This window comes from Engystomops pustulosus, chromosome 7 (genome assembly GCF_040894005.1).
Source record: "Engystomops pustulosus chromosome 7, aEngPut4.maternal, whole genome shotgun sequence".
NCBI lineage: Eukaryota > Metazoa > Chordata > Amphibia > Anura > Leptodactylidae > Engystomops > Engystomops pustulosus.
In genome coordinates, this window is record NC_092417.1 from 182,445,819 (window position 1) to 182,465,059 (window position 19,241).

At 52.9% G+C, this 19,241-nt stretch overlaps 1 protein-coding gene across 2 annotated transcripts in view; it reads left to right on the plus strand.

Annotated features, from left to right (window-relative positions):
* The first annotated feature begins 1,784 nt into the window (after nt 1-1,784).
* DENND5A (DENN domain containing 5A) overlaps nt 1,785-19,241 on the plus strand; it is a 61,929-nt gene continuing 44,472 nt past the window's right edge. The window contains exons 1-2 of one of the 2 annotated variants that reach the window (XM_072119136.1): nt 1,785-2,004; nt 13,992-14,063. In XM_072119136.1, the coding sequence (XP_071975237.1) occupies nt 1,899-2,004; nt 13,992-14,063 (178 nt within the window). In that variant the 5' untranslated portion in view covers nt 1,785-1,898. The remainder of the gene's footprint in view (nt 2,005-13,991; nt 14,064-19,241) is intronic. The other variant, XM_072119137.1, reaches the window with a different exon arrangement.

Genomic DNA, 19,241 nt, shown 5'->3' on the forward strand with positions numbered 1-19,241 from the left:
GGTCGCACTGGGACGTGCATTGGGGTCTCCCTGGGGTCACACTGGGACGTTCATTGGGGTCTCCCTGGGGTCGCACTGAGACGTGCATTGGGGTATCCCGGGGTCGGGGGTCGCACTGGGACGTGCATTGGGGTCTCCTGGGGTCGGGGGTCACGCATTGGGGTTGCACTAGGACGAGCATTGGGGTCTCCCGGAGTCGCACTGGGACGTGCATTGGGGTCTCCCTGGAGTCGGGGGTCGCACTGGGACGTATATTGGGGTCTCCCGGGGTCGGGGGTCACACTGGGACGTGTATTGGGGTCGGGGGTCGCACTGGGATGTGTATTGGGGTCTCCCGGGGTCGGGGGTCACACTGGGATGTGTATTTTGGGGTCTGGGGTCGCACTGGGACGTATATTGGGGTCTCCCGGGGTCGGGGGTCACACTATGACGTATATTGGGTTCTCCCAGGGTCGGGAGTCGCACTGGGACGTGTATTGGGGTTTCCTTGGGGTCTGGGGTCGCACTGGGACGTATATTGGGGTCTCCCGGGGTTGGGGGTCACACTGGGACGTGTATTGGGGTCTCCCGGGGTCGGGGGACACACTGGGACGTGTATTGGGGTCTCCTTGGGGTCTGGGGTCGCACTGGGACGTATATTGGGGTCTCCCGGGGTCGGGGGTCACACTGGGACGTGTATTGGGGTCTCCCGGGGTCGGGGGTCACACTGAGACGTGCATTGGGGTCTCCCTGAAGTCGGGGGTCGCACTGGGACGTATATTGGGGTCTCCTGGGGTCGCACTGGGACGTGCATTGGGGTCTGGGGTCGCACTGGGACGTATATTGGGTTCTCCCAGGGTCGGGGGTCGCACTGGGACATATATTGGGTTCTCCCGGGGTCGGGGGTCACACTGGGACGTATATTAGGGTCTCCCGGGGTCGGGGGGGTCACACTGGGACGTGTATTGGGTTCTCCCAGGGTCGGGGGTCGCACTGGGACATATATTGGGGTCTCCCGGGGTCGGGGGTCGCACTGGGACGTGCATTGGGGTCTCCCTGGAGTCGGGGGTCACACTGGGACGTATATTGGGGTCTCCCGGGGTCGGGGGTCACACTGGGACGTGTATTGGGGTCTCCTGGGGTCGCACTGGGACGTATATTGGGTTCTCCCAGGGTCGGGGTTCGCTCTGGGACGTATATTGGGGTCTCCCGGGGTCGGGGGTCGCACCGGGACGTATATTGGGGTCTCCCGGAGTCGTGGGTCACACTGGGACGTGTATTGGGGTCTCCCGGGATCGGGGGTCGCACTGGGACGTATATTGTGGTCTCCCGGGGTCAGGGGTCGCACCGGGACGTATATTGGGGTCTCCCGGAGTCGGGGGTCACATTGGGACGTATATTGGGGTCTCCCGGAGTCGTGGGTCGCACCGGGACGTATATTGGGGTCTCCCGGGGTCGGGGGTCGCACTGGGACGTGTATTGGGGTCTCCCGGGGTCGGGGGTCGCACTGGGATGTATATTGGGGTCTCCCGGGGTCGGGGGTCGCACTGGGACGTATATTGGGGTCTCCCGGAGTCGGGGGTCACACTGGGACGTATATTGGGGTCTCCCGGGGTCGGGGGTCGCACTGGGACGTATATTGGGGTCTCCCGGGGTCGGGGGTCGCACTGGGACGTATATTGGGGTCTCCCGGAGTCGGGGGTCACACTGGGACGTATATTGGGGTCTCCCGGGGTCGGGGGTCTCCTCCCATCACTTTCCTCTGACCAGTAAATACAATGACATCACCCCTGGCAGCGCACTGCGCATGTGCAGACAGGCCCCTCCCCCTGCGCACAGGCCCCGCCCGCTCCCGGTGCTCAGCTGTCCGGACATCCCGTCATGCAGTGCGAGGGGCAGCGGCGCCGCTGACCGGAGACATGAGCGGGGGAGGGGGGAGCAGCGCGGCGCCGGGGAGATTCGCCGACTACTTCGTCATCTGCGGACTGGACACCGACACCGGGCTGGAACCGGACGAGCTCTCCGGTAAGTGCAGGAGGAGGAGGGGGAACCGGGAGACACCGGACAGGAGGAGGAGGGAACCGGGAGACACCGGACAGGAGGAGGAGGAGACATAGCGGGACATAACGGTGCAGCTCATATCCGCTACACCCCCCCCCCCACACTGCTGTATACAGGGTGTATATATATATATATATATCTACTGACTGCTCCTGTATACAGGGTGTATATATATATATATCTACTGACTGCTCCTGTATACAGGGTGTATATATATATCTACTGACTGCTCCTGTATACAGGGTGTATATATATATATCTACTGACTGCTCCTGTATACAGGGTGTGTATATATATATATCTACTGACTGCTCCTGTATACAGGGTGTATATATATATATATCTACTGACTGCTCCTGTATACAGGGTGTATATATATATATCTACTGACTGCTCCTGTATACAGGGTGTGTATATATATATATCTACTGACTGCTCCTGTATACAGGGTGTATATATATATATCTACTGACTGCTCCTGTATACAGGGTGTATATATATATCTACTGACTGCTCCTGTATACAGGGTGTATATATATATATCTACTGACTGCTCCTGTATACAGGGTGTATATATATATATCTACTGACTGCTCCTGTATACAGGGTGTATATATATATCTACTGACTGCTCCTGTATACAGGGTGTATATATATATATCTACTGACTGCTCCTGTATACAGGGTGTATATATATATCTACTGACTGCTCCTGTATACAGGGTGTATATATATATATCTACTGACTGCTCCTGTATACAGGGTGTATATATATATCTACTGACTGCCCCTGTATACAGGGTGTGTATATATATATATCTACTGACTGCTCCTGTATACAGGGTGTGTATATATATATATCTACTGACTGCTCCTGTATACAGGGTGTATATATATATATATCTACTGACTGCTCCTGTATACAGGGTGTATATATATATATCTACTGACTGCTCCTGTATACAGGGTGTATATATATATATATCTACTGACTGCTCCTGTATACAGGGTGTATATATATATATATCTACTGACTGCTCCTGTATACAGGGTGTATATATATATATCTACTGACTGCTCCTGTATACAGGGTGTATATATATATATATCTACTGACTGCTCCTGTATACAGGGTGTATATATATATATATATATCTACTGACTGCTCCTGTATACAGGGTGTATATATATATATATCTACTGACTGCTCCTGTATACAGGGTGTATATATATATATATCTACTGACTGCTCCTGTATACAGGGTGTATATATATATATATCTACTGACTGCTCCTGTATACAGGGTGTATATATATATATATCTACTGACTGCTCCTGTATACAGGGTGTATATATATATATATCTACTGACTGCTCCTGTATACAGGGTGTATATATATATACATCTACTGACTGCTCCTGTATACAGGGTGTATATATATATATATCTACTGACTGCTCCTGTATACAGGGTACGTATATATATATATATATCTACTGACTTCTCCTGTATACGGGGTGTATATATATATATCTACTGACTTCTCCTGTATACGGGGTGTATATATATATATCTACTGACTTCTCCTGTATACGGGGTGTATATATATATATATATATATATATCTACTGACTGCTCCTGTATACGGGGTGTATATATATATCTACTGACTGCTCCTGTATACAGGGTGTATATATATATATCTACTGACTGCTCCTGTATACAGGGTGTATATATATATCTACTGACTGCTCCTGTATACAGGGTGTATATATATATCTACTGACTGCTCCTGTATACAGGGGGTATATATATATATATATACTGACTGCTCCTTTTGTAACCTTAGCCACATCTGTGCCTTGCCACAATGTTGTCTCCTTGGGCAGTTCCTTAGACCTCATGATTCTCACATGCTCTGACATGCGCTGTGATCTGAGGTCCTATGTAGATCTAATCCAGTCCATACAGTTTCATAACATACTGGGGGGGGGGGCAGAGGGCACATTACTGGGGGGGGGGCAGAGGGCACATTACTGGGTGAGGGGGGGGGGCAGAGGGCACATTACTGGGGGGGGGGCAGAGGGCACATTACTGGGGGGGGGGGGGCAGAGGGCACATTACTGGGTGAGGGGGGGGGGCAGAGGGCACATTACTGGGGGGGGGGCAGAGGGCACATTACTGGGGGGGGGGATACTTTTAGTACCCCCTGTATATACTTGGCACTAGTGATAAACTTTGCCCTCTATTTTATAGGTGAGCGGTTGCTGTTGTGCTGGGGTTTGGATTGGGGTTCATGTTTTATGGTGGGGTGGGGGGGTTATAATCCTGGGGGTGTCCGTTAGATGCTACAGGGAAGTTTGTTGCGGGGTGCGTTCACACGTCGCAGTAACGCATCAGAACAGCTGAGAAGAGGAGATGTGCCTGACTACACAGATGTTAACAATGTGTTTACAAATCATATGTATTTGTTAACAGCATGTTAACAGCTATGTAATTAGGCAAATTTCCTCTTCCCAGCTGTGTGAACAGGCACTGCATATAACAGTGGGGTTACCCAAGGTCAGGTGCTGCATATAATGGGGGGCACAGTGGGTCATGTGCTGCATATAATGGGGGTCACAGTGGGTCATGTGCTGCATATAATGGGGGTCACAGTGGGTCATGTCCTTTATATAATAAGGGGTCACAGTGGTTCATGCACTGCATATAATGGGGGTCACAGTGGGTCATGTCCTTTATATAATAAGGGGTCACAGTAGGTCATGCACTGCATATAATGGGGGTCACAGTGGGGTCATGTGCTGCATATAATGGGGGTCATACTGGGGTCATGTGCTGCATATAATGGGGGTCACACTGGGTCATGCGCTGCATATAATGGGGGTCACACTGGGTCATGCGCTGCATATAATGGGGGTCACAGTGGGTCATGCGCTGCATATAATGGGGGTCACAGTGGGGTCATGCGCTGCATATAATGAGGGTCACAGTGGGTCATGCACTGCATATAATGGGGGTCACAGTGGGTCATGCGCTGCATATAATGGGGGTCACAGTGGGTCATGCGCTGCATATAATGGGGGTCACAGTGGGTCATGCACTGCATATAATGGGGGTCACAGTGGGTCATGCGCTGCATATAATGGGGGTCACAGTGGGTCATGCGCTGCATATAATGGGGGTCACAGTGGGTCATGCGCTGCATATAATGGGGGTCACAGTGGGTCATGCGCTGCATATAATGGGGGTCACAGTGGGTCATGCGCTGCATATAATGGGGGTCACAGTGGGTCATGCGCTGCATATAATGGGGGTCACAGTGGGTCATGCGCTGCATATAATGGGGGGGTCACAGTGGGTCATGCGCTGCATATAATGGGGGTCACAGTGGGTCATGTGCTGCATATAATGGGGGTCACAGTGGGTCATGTGCTGCATATAATGGGGGTCACAGTGGGTCATGCGCTGCATATAATGGGGGTCACAGTGGGTCATGCACTGCATATAATGGGGGTCACAGTGGGTCATGTGCTGCATATAATGGGGGATCACAGTGGGTCATGCGCTGCATATAATGGGGGTCACAGTGGGTCATGCGCTGCATATAATGGGGGGGTCACAGTGGGTCATGCGCTGCATATAATGGGGGTCACAGTGGGTCATGTGCTGCATATAATGGGGGTCACAGTGGGTCATGTGCTGCATATAATGGGGGTCACAGTGGGTCATGTGCTGCATATAATGGGGGTCACAGTGGGTCATGTGCTGCATATAATGGGGGTCACAGTGGGTCATGCGCTGCATATAATGGGGGTCACAGTGGGTCATGTGCTGCATATAATGGGGGATCACAGTGGGTCATGCACTGCATATAATGGGGGTCACAGTAGGTCATGCGCTGCATATAATGGGGGTCACAGTGGGTCATGCGCTGCATATAATGGGGGTCACAGTAGGTCATGCGCTGCATATAATGGGGGTCACACTGGGTCATGCGCTGCATATAATGGGGGTCACAGTGGGGTCATGCGCTGCATATAATGGGGGTCACAGTGGGTCATGCGCTGCATATAATGGGGGTCACAGTGGGTCATGTGCTGCATATAATGGGGGTCACAGTGGGGTCATGCGCTGCATATAATGGGGGTCACAGTGGGGTCATGCGCTGCATATAATGGGGGTCACAGTGGGTCATGCGCTGCATATAATGGGGGTCACAGTAGGTCATGCACTATATGTATTGGGGGTCACAGTGGGTCATGCGCTGCATATAATGGGGGTCACAGTAGGTCATGCACTATATGTATTGGGGGTCACAGTGGGTCATGCACTGCATATAATGGGGGTCACAGTAGGTCATGCACTATATGTATTGGGGGTCACAGTGGGTCATGCACTGCATATAATGGGGGTCACAGTGGGTCATGCGCTGCATATAATGGGGGTCACAGTGGGTCATGCGCTGCATATAATGGGGGTCACAGTGGGTCATGCGCTGCATATAATGGGGGTCACAGTGGGTCATGCGCTGCATATAATGGGGGTCACAGTGGGTCATGCGCTGCATATAATGGGGGTCACAGTGGGTCATGCGCTGCATATAATGGGGGTCACAGTGGGTCATGCGCTGCATATAATGGGGGTCACAGTGGGTCATGCGCTGCATATAATGGGGGGGTCACAGTGGGTCATGCGCTGCATATAATGGGGGTCACAGTGGGTCATGTGCTGCATATAATGGGGGTCACAGTAGGTCAAGCGCTGCATATAATGGGGGTCACAGTGGGTCATGCGCTGCATATAATGGGGGTCACAGTGGGGTCATGCGCTGCATATAATGGGGGTCACAGTAGGTCATGCGCTGCATATAATGGGGGTCACAGTAGGTCATGCGCTGCATATAATGGGGGTCACAGTAGGTCATGCGCTGCATATAATGGGGGTCACAGTGGGTCATGCGCTGCATATAATGGGGGTCACAGTAGGTCATGCGCTGCATATAATGGGGGTCACACTGGGTCATGCGCTGCATATAATGGGGGTCACAGTGGGTCATGCGCTGCATATAATGGGGGTCACAGTGGGTCATGCGCTGCATATAATGGGGGTCACAGTGGGGTCATGCGCTGCATATAATGGGGGTCACAGTGGGTCATGCGCTGCATATAATGGGGGTCACAGTGGGTCATGTGCTGCATATAATGGGGGTCACAGTGGGGTCATGCGCTGCATATAATGGGGGTCACAGTGGGGTCATGCGCTGCATATAATGGGGGTCACAGTGGGTCATGCGCTGCATATAATGGGGGTCACAGTAGGTCATGCACTATATGTATTGGGGGTCACAGTGGGTCATGCACTGCATATAATGGGGGTCACAGTGGGTCATGCGCTGCATATAATGGGGGTCACAGTGGGTCATGCGCTGCATATAATGGGGGTCACAGTGGGTCATGCGCTGCATATAATGGGGGTCACAGTAGGTCATGCGCTGCATATAATGGGGGGCACAGTGGGTCATGCCCTGTATATAATGGGGGTCACAGTGGGTCATGTGCTGCAAATAATGGGGGTCACAGTAGGTCATGCGCTGCATATAATGGGGGTCACAGTGGGTCATGCGCTGCATATAATGGGGGTCACAGTGGATCATGCGCTGCATATAATGGGGGTCACAGTGGGGTCATGCGCTGCATATAATGGGGGTCACAGTGGGTCATGCGCTGCATATAATGGGGGTCACAGTAGGTCATGCGCTGCATATAATGGGGGTCACAGTAGGTCATGCGCTGCATATAATGGGGGTCACACTGGGTCATGCGCTGCATATAATGGGGGTCACACTGGGTCATGCGCTGCATATAATGGGGGTCACAGTAGGTCATGCGCTGCATATAATGGGGGTCACAGTAGGTCATGCGCTGCATATAATGGGGGTCACAGTGGGTCATGCGCTGCATATAATGGGGGTCACAGTAGGTCATGCGCTGCATATAATGGGGGTCACAGTGGGTCATGCGCTGCATATAATGGGGGTCACAGTGGGTCATGCCCTGCATATAATGGGGGTCACACTGGGTCATGCGCTGCATATAATGGGGGTCACAGTGGGTCATGCACTGCATATAATGGGGGTCACAGTGGGTCATGCGCTGCATATAAGGGGGGTCACAGTGGGTCATGCGCTGCATATAATGGGGGTCACAGTAGGTCATGCGCTGCATATAATGGGGGTCACAGTGGGTCATGCGCTGCATATAATGGGGGTCACAGTGGGTCATGCGCTGCATATAATGGGGGTCACAGTGGGTCATGCGCTGCATATAATGGGGGTCACAGTGGGGTCATGCGCTGCATATAATGGGGGTCACAGTGGGGTCATGTGCTGCATATAATGGGGGTCACAGTGGGGTCATGTGCTGCATATAATGGGGGTCATACTGGGGTCATGTGCTGCATATAATGGGGGTCACAGTAGGTCATGCGCTGCATATAATGGGGGTCACAGTGGGGTCATGTGCTGCATATAATGGGGGTCATACTGGGGTCATGTGCTGCATATAATGGGGGATTACAGGGGGTCATGTGCAGTATATTATGTGTCTGTTAATGTGGTTGTATTTGATGGTGTTCTGCCTGTCCCTGGTCATGGATTCCCTGTGGGGTGTCTGGGGGGCGGTGGATGTGGGTGTTGCTGCTCTGCTCCCGGTGATGTCACACCTGCTGATGACATCACACGCTGGGACATCTCCTTGTCACATGCCCTCCCTGGCTCCTCCTCAGTTGCTAGGAGACATAATACCGCCATCTATTCTTTGGCCACCGCTGCGCTGCACACAATTGTCTGGGGGCCAATATAAGCCCCCGGGGGCCATGACTCAGATCGGGAATATTGCGTGGAGTTACATGTAACCTGCTGGGAGCAGAACCTGAGAACCGACCCCAGAGCCCCTCCCCCATATATGTCCTCCCCCCCCCCCCCCCCTGTGCAATTCTATGCAAATGCCTGACACATTGTGACAAATGATAGAAAAATAGATGCAACACTACAGTTTGCTACATTCTCATCCCACCCGGACTGATACACTGTAACATCCAGTCTGTACAATGCTCTGTGAGCTATTTCCTGCACTGATGCACTGTAACATCCAGTCTGTAACAATGCTCTGTGAGCTGATACCTGCACTGATACACTGTAACACCCAGTCTGTACAATCCCCTGTGAGCTGATACCTGCACTGATACACTGTAACACCCAGTCTGTACAATCCCCTGTGAGCTGATACCTGCACTGATACACTGTAACACCCAGTCTGTACAATCCTCTGTGAACTGATTCCTGCACTGATACACTGTAACATCCAGTCTGTACAATGCTCTGTGAGCTATTTCCTGCACTGATGCACTGTAACATCCAGTCTGTACAATGCTCTGTGAGCTATTTCCTGCACTGATGCACTGTAACATCCAGTCTGTACAATGCTCTGTGAGCTGATACCTGCACTGATACACTGTAACATCCAGTCTGTACAATGCTCTGTGAGCTATTTCCTCCACTGATGCACTGTAACATCCAGTCTGTAACAATGCTCTGTGAGCTGATACCTGCACTGATACACTGTAACACCCAGTCTGTACAATCCTCTGTGAGCTGATTCCTGCACTGATACACTGTAACATCCAGTCTGTACAATGCTCTGTGAGCTGATACCTGCACTGATACACTGTAACATCCAGTCTGTACAATGCTCTGTGAGCTGATACCTGCACTGATACACTGTAACATCCAGTCTGTACAATGCTCTGTGAGCTGATACCTGCACTGATACACTGTAACATCCAGTCTGTACAATCCCCTGTGAGCTGATATCTGCACTGATACACTGTAACATCCAGTCTGTACAATCCTCTGTGAGCTGATTCCTGCACTGATACACTGTAACATCCAGTCTGTACAATGCTCTGTGAGCTGATACCTGCACTGATACACTGTAACATCCAGTCTGTACAATGCTCTGTGAGCTGATACCTGCACTGATACACTGTAACATCCAGTCTGTACAATGCTCTGTGAGCTGATACCTGCACTGATACACTGTAACATCCAGTCTGTACAATGCTCTGTGAGCTGATACCTGCACTGATACACTGTAACATCCAGTCTGTACAATGCTCTGTGAGCTGATACCTGCACTGATACACTGTAACATCCAGTCTGTACAATGCTCTGTGAGCTGATACCTGCACTGATACACTGTAACATCCAGTCTGTACAATGCTCTGTGAGCTGAGCCTGGACTGATACACTGTGACATCCAGTCTGTACAATGCTCTGTGAGCTGATACCTGCACTGATACACTGTAGCATCCAGTCTGTACAATGCTCTGTGAGCTGATTCCTGCACTGATACACTGTAACATCCAGTCTGTACAATCCTCTGTGAGCTGATTCCTGCACTGATACACTGTAACATCCAGTCTGTACAATCCTCTGTGAGCTGATTCCTGCACTGATACACTGTAACATCCAGTCTGTACAATCCTCTGTGAGCTGATACCTGCACTGATACACTGTAACATCCAGTCTGTACAATGCTCTGTGAGCTGATACCTGCACTGATACACTGTAACATCCAGTCTGTACAATGCTCTGTGAGCTGAGCCTGGACTGATACACTGTGACATCCAGTCTGTACAATGCTCTGTGAGCTGATACCTGCACTGATACACTGTAACATCCAGTCTGTACAATGCTCTGTGAGCTGATTCCTGCACTGATACACTGTAACATCCAGTCTGTACAATGCTCTGTGAGCTGATACCTGCACCGATACACTGTAACATCCAGTCTGTACAATCCTCTGTGAGCTGATACCTGCACTGATACACTGTAACATCCAGTCTGTACAATCCTCTGTGAGCTGATACCTGCACTGATACACTGTAACATCCAGTCTGTACAATGCTCTATGAGCTGATTCCTGCACTGATACACTGTAACACCCAGTCTGTACAATGCTCTGTGAGCTGATACCTGCACTGATACACTGTAACATCCAGTCTGTACAATCCTCTGTGAGCTGATTCCTGCACTGATACACTGTAACATCCAGTCTGTACAATCCTCTGTGAGCTGATTCCTGCACTGATACACTGTAACATCCAGTCTGTACAATCCTCTGTGAGCTGATTCCTGCACTGATACACTGTAACATCCAGTCTGTACAATCCCCTGTGAGCTGATACCTGCACTGATACACTGTAACATCCAGTCTGTACAATGCTCTGTGAGCTGATTCCTGCACTGATACTGTAACATCCAGTCTGTACAATGCTCTGTGAGCTGATTCCTGCACTGATACACTGTAACATCCAGTCTGTACAATGCTCTGTGAGCTGATACCTGCACCGATACACTGTAACATCCAGTCTGTACAATCCTCTGTGAGCTGATACCTGCACTGATACACTGTAACATCCAGTCTGTACAATCCTCTGTGAGCTGATACCTGCACTGATACACTGTAACATCCAGTCTGTACAATGCTCTGTGAGCTGATTCCTGCACTGATACACTGTAACACCCAGTCTGTACAATGCTCTGTGAGCTGATACCTGCACTGATACACTGTAACATCCAGTCTGTACAATCCTCTGTGAGCTGATTCCTGCACTGATACACTGTAACATCCAGTCTGTACAATCCTCTGTGAGCTGATTCCTGCACTGATACACTGTAACATCCAGTCTGTACAATCCTCTGTGAGCTGATTCCTGCACTGATACACTGTAACATCCAGTCTGTACAATCCCCTGTGAGCTGATACCTGCACTGATACACTGTAACATCCAGTCTGTACAATGCTCTGTGAGCTGATACCTGCACTGATACACTGTAACATCCAGTCTGTACAATGCTCTGTGAGCTGATACCTGCACTGATACACTGTAACATCCAGTCTGTACAATGCTCTGTGAGCTGATACCTGCACCGATACACTGTAACATCCAGTCTGTACAATCCTCTGTGAGCTGATACCTGCACTGATACACTGTAACATCCAGTCTGTACAATCCTCTGTGAGCTGATACCTGCACTGATACACTGTAACATCCAGTCTGTACAATGCTCTGTGAGCTGATTCCTGCACTGATACACTGTAACATCCAGTCTGTACAATGCTCTGTGAGCTGATTCCTGCACTGATACTGTAACATCCAGTCTGTACAATGCTCTGTGAGCTGATTCCTGCACTGATACACTGTAACATCCAGTCTGTACAATGCTCTGTGAGCTGATTCCTGCACTGATACTGTAACATCCAGTCTGTGCCTTTGTATGTTGTGGGATGTTAGAGGTCGAGGTATTAGATGTGATCTTGGGAGGTACTGGGATGTTCCATGTATGATGTTGGGGGGTCCGGGGTGTGATGTTGGAGGGGTGTCGTGTGCGATATTGGCGTTCCAGATCTGATGTTGGGGGCGGGGTTTGGGTATTTTGTGAAGTTGGGGGTCCGGGGTGCGCTGTGTATGATGTCGAGGGTCCGGGTGCTCCGTGTGTGATGTCGGGGGGGTCCGGGGTGCGCTGTGTATGATGTCGGGGGGTGTCCGGGGTGCTCCGTGTGTGATGTCGGGGGGTGTCCGGGGTGCTCCGTGTGTGATGTCGGGGGGTGTCCGGGGTGCTCCGTGTGTGATGTCGGGGGGTGTCCGGGGTGCTCCGTGTGGTGATGTCGGGGGTCCGGGTGCTCCTGGTGTGATGTCGGGGGGGTCCGGGTGCTCCGTGTGTGATGTGGGTGCTCCGTGTGTGATGTCGGGGGGGTCCGGGGTGCTCCGTGTGATGTGGGGTGCTCCGTGTGTGATGTCGGGGGGTCCGGGGGTGCTCCGTGTGTGATGTCGGGGGGGTCCGGGGTGCTCCGTGTGTGATGTCGGGGGGGTCCGGGGTGCTCCGTGTGTGATGTCGGGGGGGTCCGGGGTGCTCCGTGTGTGATGTCGGGGGGGTCCGGGGTGCTCCGTGTGTGATGTCGGGGGGGTCCGGGGTGCTCCGTGTGTGATGTCGGGGGGGTCCGGGGTGCTCCGTGTGTGATGTCGGGGGGTCCGGGGTGCTCCGTGTGTGATGTCGGGGGGGTCCGGGGTGCTCCGTGTGTGATGTCGGGGGGTCCGGGGTGCTCCGTGTGTGATGTCGGGGGGGTCCGGGGTGCTCCGTGTGTGATGTCGGGGGGGTCCGGGGTGCTCCGTGTGTGATGTCGGGGGGGTCCGGGGTGCTCCGTGTGTGATGTCGGGGGGTCCGGGGTGCTCCGTGTGTGATGTCGGGGGGGTCCGGGGTGCTCCGTGTGTGATGTCGGGGGGGTCCGGGGGTGCTCCGTGTGTGATGTCGGGGGGTCCGGGGTGCTCCGTGTGTGATGTCGGGGGGGTCCGGGGTGCTCCGTGTGTGATGTCGGGGGGGTCCGGGGTGCTCCGTGTGTGATGTCGGGGGGTCCGGGGTGCTCCGTGTGTGATGTCGGGGGGGGTCCGGGGTGCTCCGTGTGTGATGTCGGGGGGGGTCCGGGGTGCTCCGTGTGTGATGTCGGGGTCCGCGGGTGCTCCGGGGTGCTCCGTGTGTGATGTCGGGGGGGGTCCGGGGTGCTCCGTGTGTGATGTCGGGGGGGTCCGGGGTGCTCCGTGTGTGATGTCGGGGGGGGCCTGGGGTGCTCCGTGTGTGATGTCGGGGGGGTGCTCCGTGTGTTGATGTCGGGGGGGTGCTCCGTGTGTGATGTCGGGGGGGTGCTCCGTGTGTGATGTCGGGGGGGTGCTCCGTGTGTGATGTCGGGGGGGTGCTCCGTGTGTGATGTCGGGGGGGTCCGGGGTGCGCCGTGTGTGATGTCGGGGGGGTCCGGGGTGCGCCGTGTGTGATGTCCGGGGTCCAGGATGAGGGACCTCCATGCTGATAACCCTTTGTTTCCCGTTCAGCCCTGTGTGAGTACATTCGCGCCTCTAGAGACAGAGATGGTCCCGGCCGGTTCCAGTCCTGCGCACCGGAAGGTAATGGGGGAGCAGCGGCCGCACCGTCCACTAACCCGCTGTAGATCCGGGACTCCTCCGCCGCTCCGGTGACCGTCCAGCTGTCACACTGGGACTACAGGAACAGTCACCGGATCAGGAGCCGGGAGAGAGGTGGAGCCTCCGAGGATGAGACGTGCGAGAGACGGGAGCGGCCACGCCCACTTCCTGGATCTGTGATCTCCATATTCATTATAAATCTACATATAAGAACCCTGCTTGCTGTCCTGACACACAACCTCTCACTGCAGAAGGTTTGTTACATAGTCTGTGTCTGCACTGACAGCAAGCAGAGATCTTGGATATGAGGAAATGGCAAAAAGTTATAAAAGACTCGAAATTTACAGCAATGGAATCCAGTGATAAGTGACATCACACATCCAAGATGGCGGCGTGCACGCAGGACCTGTCAGCAAGAGGGGGGTCCCCGCTCCTCGTATCCACACGTCTGCTCTGGGGACACATCTGTGGAGTCCAGCTACACTCCTGTCTGCTGCTAACTAGATAGATAAAGCTACTTACAATCTGCAGAGCTTTCTGCTCTCTCACTGACGCTGAGCTTTCTGCTCTCTCACTGACGCTGAGCTTTCTGCTCTCTCACTGACGCTGAGCTTTCTGCTCTCTCACTGACGCTGAGCTTTCTGCTCTCTCACTGACGCTGAGCTTTCTGCTCTCTCACTGACGCTGAGCTTTCTGCTCTCTCACTGACGCTGAGCTTTCTGCTCTCTCACTGACGCTGAGCTTTCTGCTCTCTCACTGACGCTGAGCTTTCTGCTCTCTCACTGACGCTGAGCTTTCTGCTCTCTCACTGACGCTGAGCTTTCTGCTCTCTCACTGACGCTGAGCTTTCTGCTCTCTCACTGACGCTGAGCTTTCTGCTCTCTCACTGACGCTGAGCTTTCTGCTCTCTCACTGACGCTGAGCTTTCTGCTCTCTCACTGACGCTGAGCTTTCTGCTCTCTCACTGACGCTGAGCTTTCTGCTCTCTCACTGACGCTGAGCTTTCTGCTCTCTCACTGACGCTGAGCTTTCTGCTCTCTCACTGACGCTGAGCTTTCTGCTCTCTCACTGACGCTGAGCTTTCTGCTCTCTCACTGACGCTGAGCTTTCTGCTCTCTCACTGACGCTGAGCTTTCTGCTCTCTCACTGACGCTGAGCTTTCTGCTCTCTCACTGACGCTGAGCTTTCTGCTCTCTCACTGACGCTGAGCTTTCTGCTCTCTCACTGACGCTGAGCTTTCTGCTCTCTCACTGACGCTGAGCTTTCTGCTCTCTCACTGACGCTGAGCTTTCTGCTCTCTCACTGACGCTGAGCTTTCTGCTCTCTCACTGACGCTGAGCTTTCTGCTCTCTCACTGACGCTGAGCTTTCTGCTCTCTCACTGACGCTGAGCTTTCTGCTCTCTCACTGACGCTGAGCTTTCTGCTCTCTCACTGACGCTGAGCTTTCTGCTCTCTCACTGACGCTGAGCTTTCTGCTCTCTCACTGACGCTGAGCTTTCTGCTCTCTCACTGACGCTGAGCTTTCTGCTCTCTCACTGACGCTGAGCTTTCTGCTCTCTCACTGACGCTGAGCTTTCTGCTCTCTCACTGACGCTGAGCTTTCTGCTCTCTCACTGACGCTGAGCTTTCTGCTCTCTCACTGACGCTGAGCTTTCTGCTCTCTCACTGACGCTGAGCTTTCTGCTCTCTCACTGACGCTGAGCTTTCTGCTCTCTCACTGACGCTGAGCTTTCTGCTCTCTCACTGACGCTGAGCTTTCTGCTCTCTCACTGACGCTGAGCTTTCTGCTCTCTCACTGACGCTGAGCTTTCTGCTCTCTCACTGACGCTGAGCTTTCTGCTCTCTCACTGACGCTGAGCTTTCTGCTCTCTCACTGACGCTGAGCTTTCTGCTCTCTCACTGACGCTGAGCTTTCTGCTCTCTCACTGACGCTGAGCTTTCTGCTCTCTCACTGACGCTGAGCTTTCTGCTCTCTCACTGACGCTGAGCTTTCTGCTCTCTCACTGACGCTGAGCTTTCTGCTCTCTCACTGACGCTGAGCTTTCTGCTCTCTCACTGACGCTGAGCTTTCTGCTCTCTCACTGACGCTGAGCTTTCTGCTCTCTCACTGACGCTGAGCTTTCTGCTCTCTCACTGACGCTGAGCTTTCTGCTCTCTCACTGACGCTGAGCTTTCTGCTCTCTCACTGACGCTGAGCTTTCTGCTCTCTCACTGACGCTGAGCTTTCTGCTCTCTCACTGACGCTGAGCTTTCTGCTCTCTCACTGACGCTGAGCTTTCTGCTCTCTCACTGACGCTGAGCTTTCTGCTCTCTCACTGACGCTGAGCTTTCTGCTCTCTCACTGACGCTGAGCTTTCTGCTCTCTCACTGACGCTGAGCTTTCTGCTCTCTCACTGACGCTGAGCTTTCTGCTCTCTCACTGACGCTGAGCTTTCTGCTCTCTCACTGACGCTGAGCTTTCTGCTCTCTCACTGACGCTGAGCTTTCTGCTCTCTCACTGACGCTGAGCTTTCTGCTCTCTCACTGACGCTGAGCTTTCTGCTCTCTCACTGACGCTGAGCTTTCTGCTCTCTCACTGACGCTGAGCTTTCTGCTCTCTCACTGACGCTGGCCTGAGCTTTCTGCTCTCTCACTGACGCTGAGCTTTCTGCTCTCTCACTGACGCTGAGCTTTCTGCTCTCTCACTGACGCTGAGCTTTCTGCTCTCTCACTGACGCTGAGCTTTCTGCTCTCTCACTGACGCTGAGCTTTCTGCTCTCTCACTGACGCTGAGCTTTCTGCTCTCTCACTGACGCTGAGCTTTCTGCTCTCTCACTGACGCTGAGCTTTCTGCTCTCTCACTGACGCTGAGCTTTCTGCTCTCTCACTGACGCTGAGCTTTCTGCTCTCTCACTGACGCTGAGCTTTCTGCTCTCTCACTGACGCTGAGCTTTCTGCTCTCTCACTGACGCTGAGCTTTCTGCTCTCTCACTGACGCTGAGCTTTCTGCTCTCTCACTGACGCTGAGCTTTCTGCTCTCTCACTGACGCTGAGCTTTCTGCTCTCTCACTGACGCTGAGCTTTCTGCTCTCTCACTGACGCTGAGCTTTCTGCTCTCTCACTGACGCTGAGCTTTCTGCTCTCTCACTGACGCTGAGCTTTCTGCTCTCTCACTGACGCTGAGCTTTCTGCTCTCTCACTGACGCTGAGCTTTCTGCTCTCTCACTGACGCTGAGCTTTCTGCTCTCTCACTGACGCTGAGCTTTCTGCTCTCTCACTGACGCTGAGCTTTCTGCTCTCTCACTGACGCTGAGCTTTCTGCTCTCTCACTGACGCTGAGCTTTCTGCTCTCTCACTGACGCTGAGCTTTCTGCTCTCTCACTGACGCTGAGCTTTCTGCTCTCTCACTGACGCTGAGCTTTCTGCTCTCTCACTGACGCTGAGCTTTCTGCTCTCTCACTGACGCTGAGCTTTCTGCTCTCTCACTGACGCTGAGCTTTCTGCTCTCTCACTGACGCTGAGCTTTCTGCTCTCTCACTGACGCTGAGCTTTCTGCTCTCTCACTGACGCTGAGCTTTCTGCTCTCTCACTGACGCTGAGCTTTCTGCTCTCTCACTGACGCTGAGCTTTCTGCTCTCTCACTGACGCTGAGCTTTCTGCTCTCTCACTGACGCTGAGCTTTCTGCTCTCTCACTGACGCTGAGCTTTCTGCTCTCTCACTGACGCTGAGCTTTCTGCTCTCTCACTGACGCTGAGCTTTCTGCTCTCTCACTGACGCTGAGCTTTCTGCTCTCTCACTGACGCTGAGCTTTCTGCTCTCTCACTGACGCTGAGCTTTCTGCTCTCTCACTGACGCTGAGCTTTCTGCTCTCTCACTGACGCTGAGCTTTCTGCTCTCTCACTGACGCTGAGCTTTCTGCTCTCTCACTGACGCTGAGCTTTCTGCTCTCTCACTGACGCTGAGCTTTCTGCTCTCTCACTGACGCTGAGCTTTCTGCTCTCTCACTGACGCTGAGCTTTCTGCTCTCTCACTGACGCTGAGCTTTCTGCTCTCTCACTGACGCTGAGCTTTCTGCTCTCTCACTGACGCTGAGCTTTCTGCTCTCTCACTGACGCTGAGCTTTCTGCTCTCTCACTGACGCTGAGCTTTCTGCTCTCTCACTGACGCTGAGCTTTCTGCTCTCTCACTGACGCTGAGCTTTCTGCTCTCTCACTGACGCTGAGCTTTCTGCTCTCTCACTGACGCTGAGCTTTCTGCTCTCTCACTGACGCTGAGCTTTCTGCTCTCTCACTGACGCTGAGCTTTCTGCTCTCTCACTGACGCTGAGCTTTCTGCTCTCTCACTGACGCTGAGCTTTCTGCTCTCTCACTGACGCTGAGCTTTCTGCTCTCTCACTGACGCTGAGCTTTCTGCTCTCTCACTGACGCTGAGCTTTCTGCTCTCTCACTGACGCTGAGCTTTCTGCTCTCTCACTGACGCTGAGCTTTCTGCTCTCTCACTGACGCTGAGCTTTCTGCTCTCTCACTGACGCTGAGCTTTCTGCTCTCTCACTGACGCTGAGCTTTCTGCTCTCTCACTGACGCTGAGCTTTCTGCTCTCTCACTGACGCTGAGCTTTCTGCTCTCTCACTGACGCTGAGCTTTCTGCTCTCTCACTGACGCTGAGCTTTCTGCTCTCTCACTGACGCTGAGCTTTCTGCTCTCTCACTGACGCTGAGCTTTCTGCTCTCTCACTGACGCTGAGCTTTCTGCTCTCTCACTGACGCTGAGCTTTCTGCTCTCTCACTGACGCTGAGCTTTCTGCTCTCTCACTGACGCTGAGCTTTCTGCTCTCTCACTGACGCTGAGCTTTCTGCTCTCTCACTGACGCTGAGCTTTCTGCTCTCTCACTGACGCTGAGCTTTCTGCTCTCTCACTGACGCTGAGCTTTCTGCTCTCTCACTGACGCTGAGCTTTCTGCTCTCTCACTGACGCTGAGCTTTCTGCTCTCTCACTGACGCTGAGCTTTCTGCTCTCTCACTGACGCTGAGCTTTCTGCTCTCTCACTGACGCTGAGCTTTCTGCTCTCTCACTGACGCTGAGCTTTCTGCTCTCTCACTGACGCTGAGCTTTCTGCTCTCTCACTGACGCTGAGCTTTCTGCTCTCTCACTGACGCTGAGCTTTCTGCTCTCTCACTGAC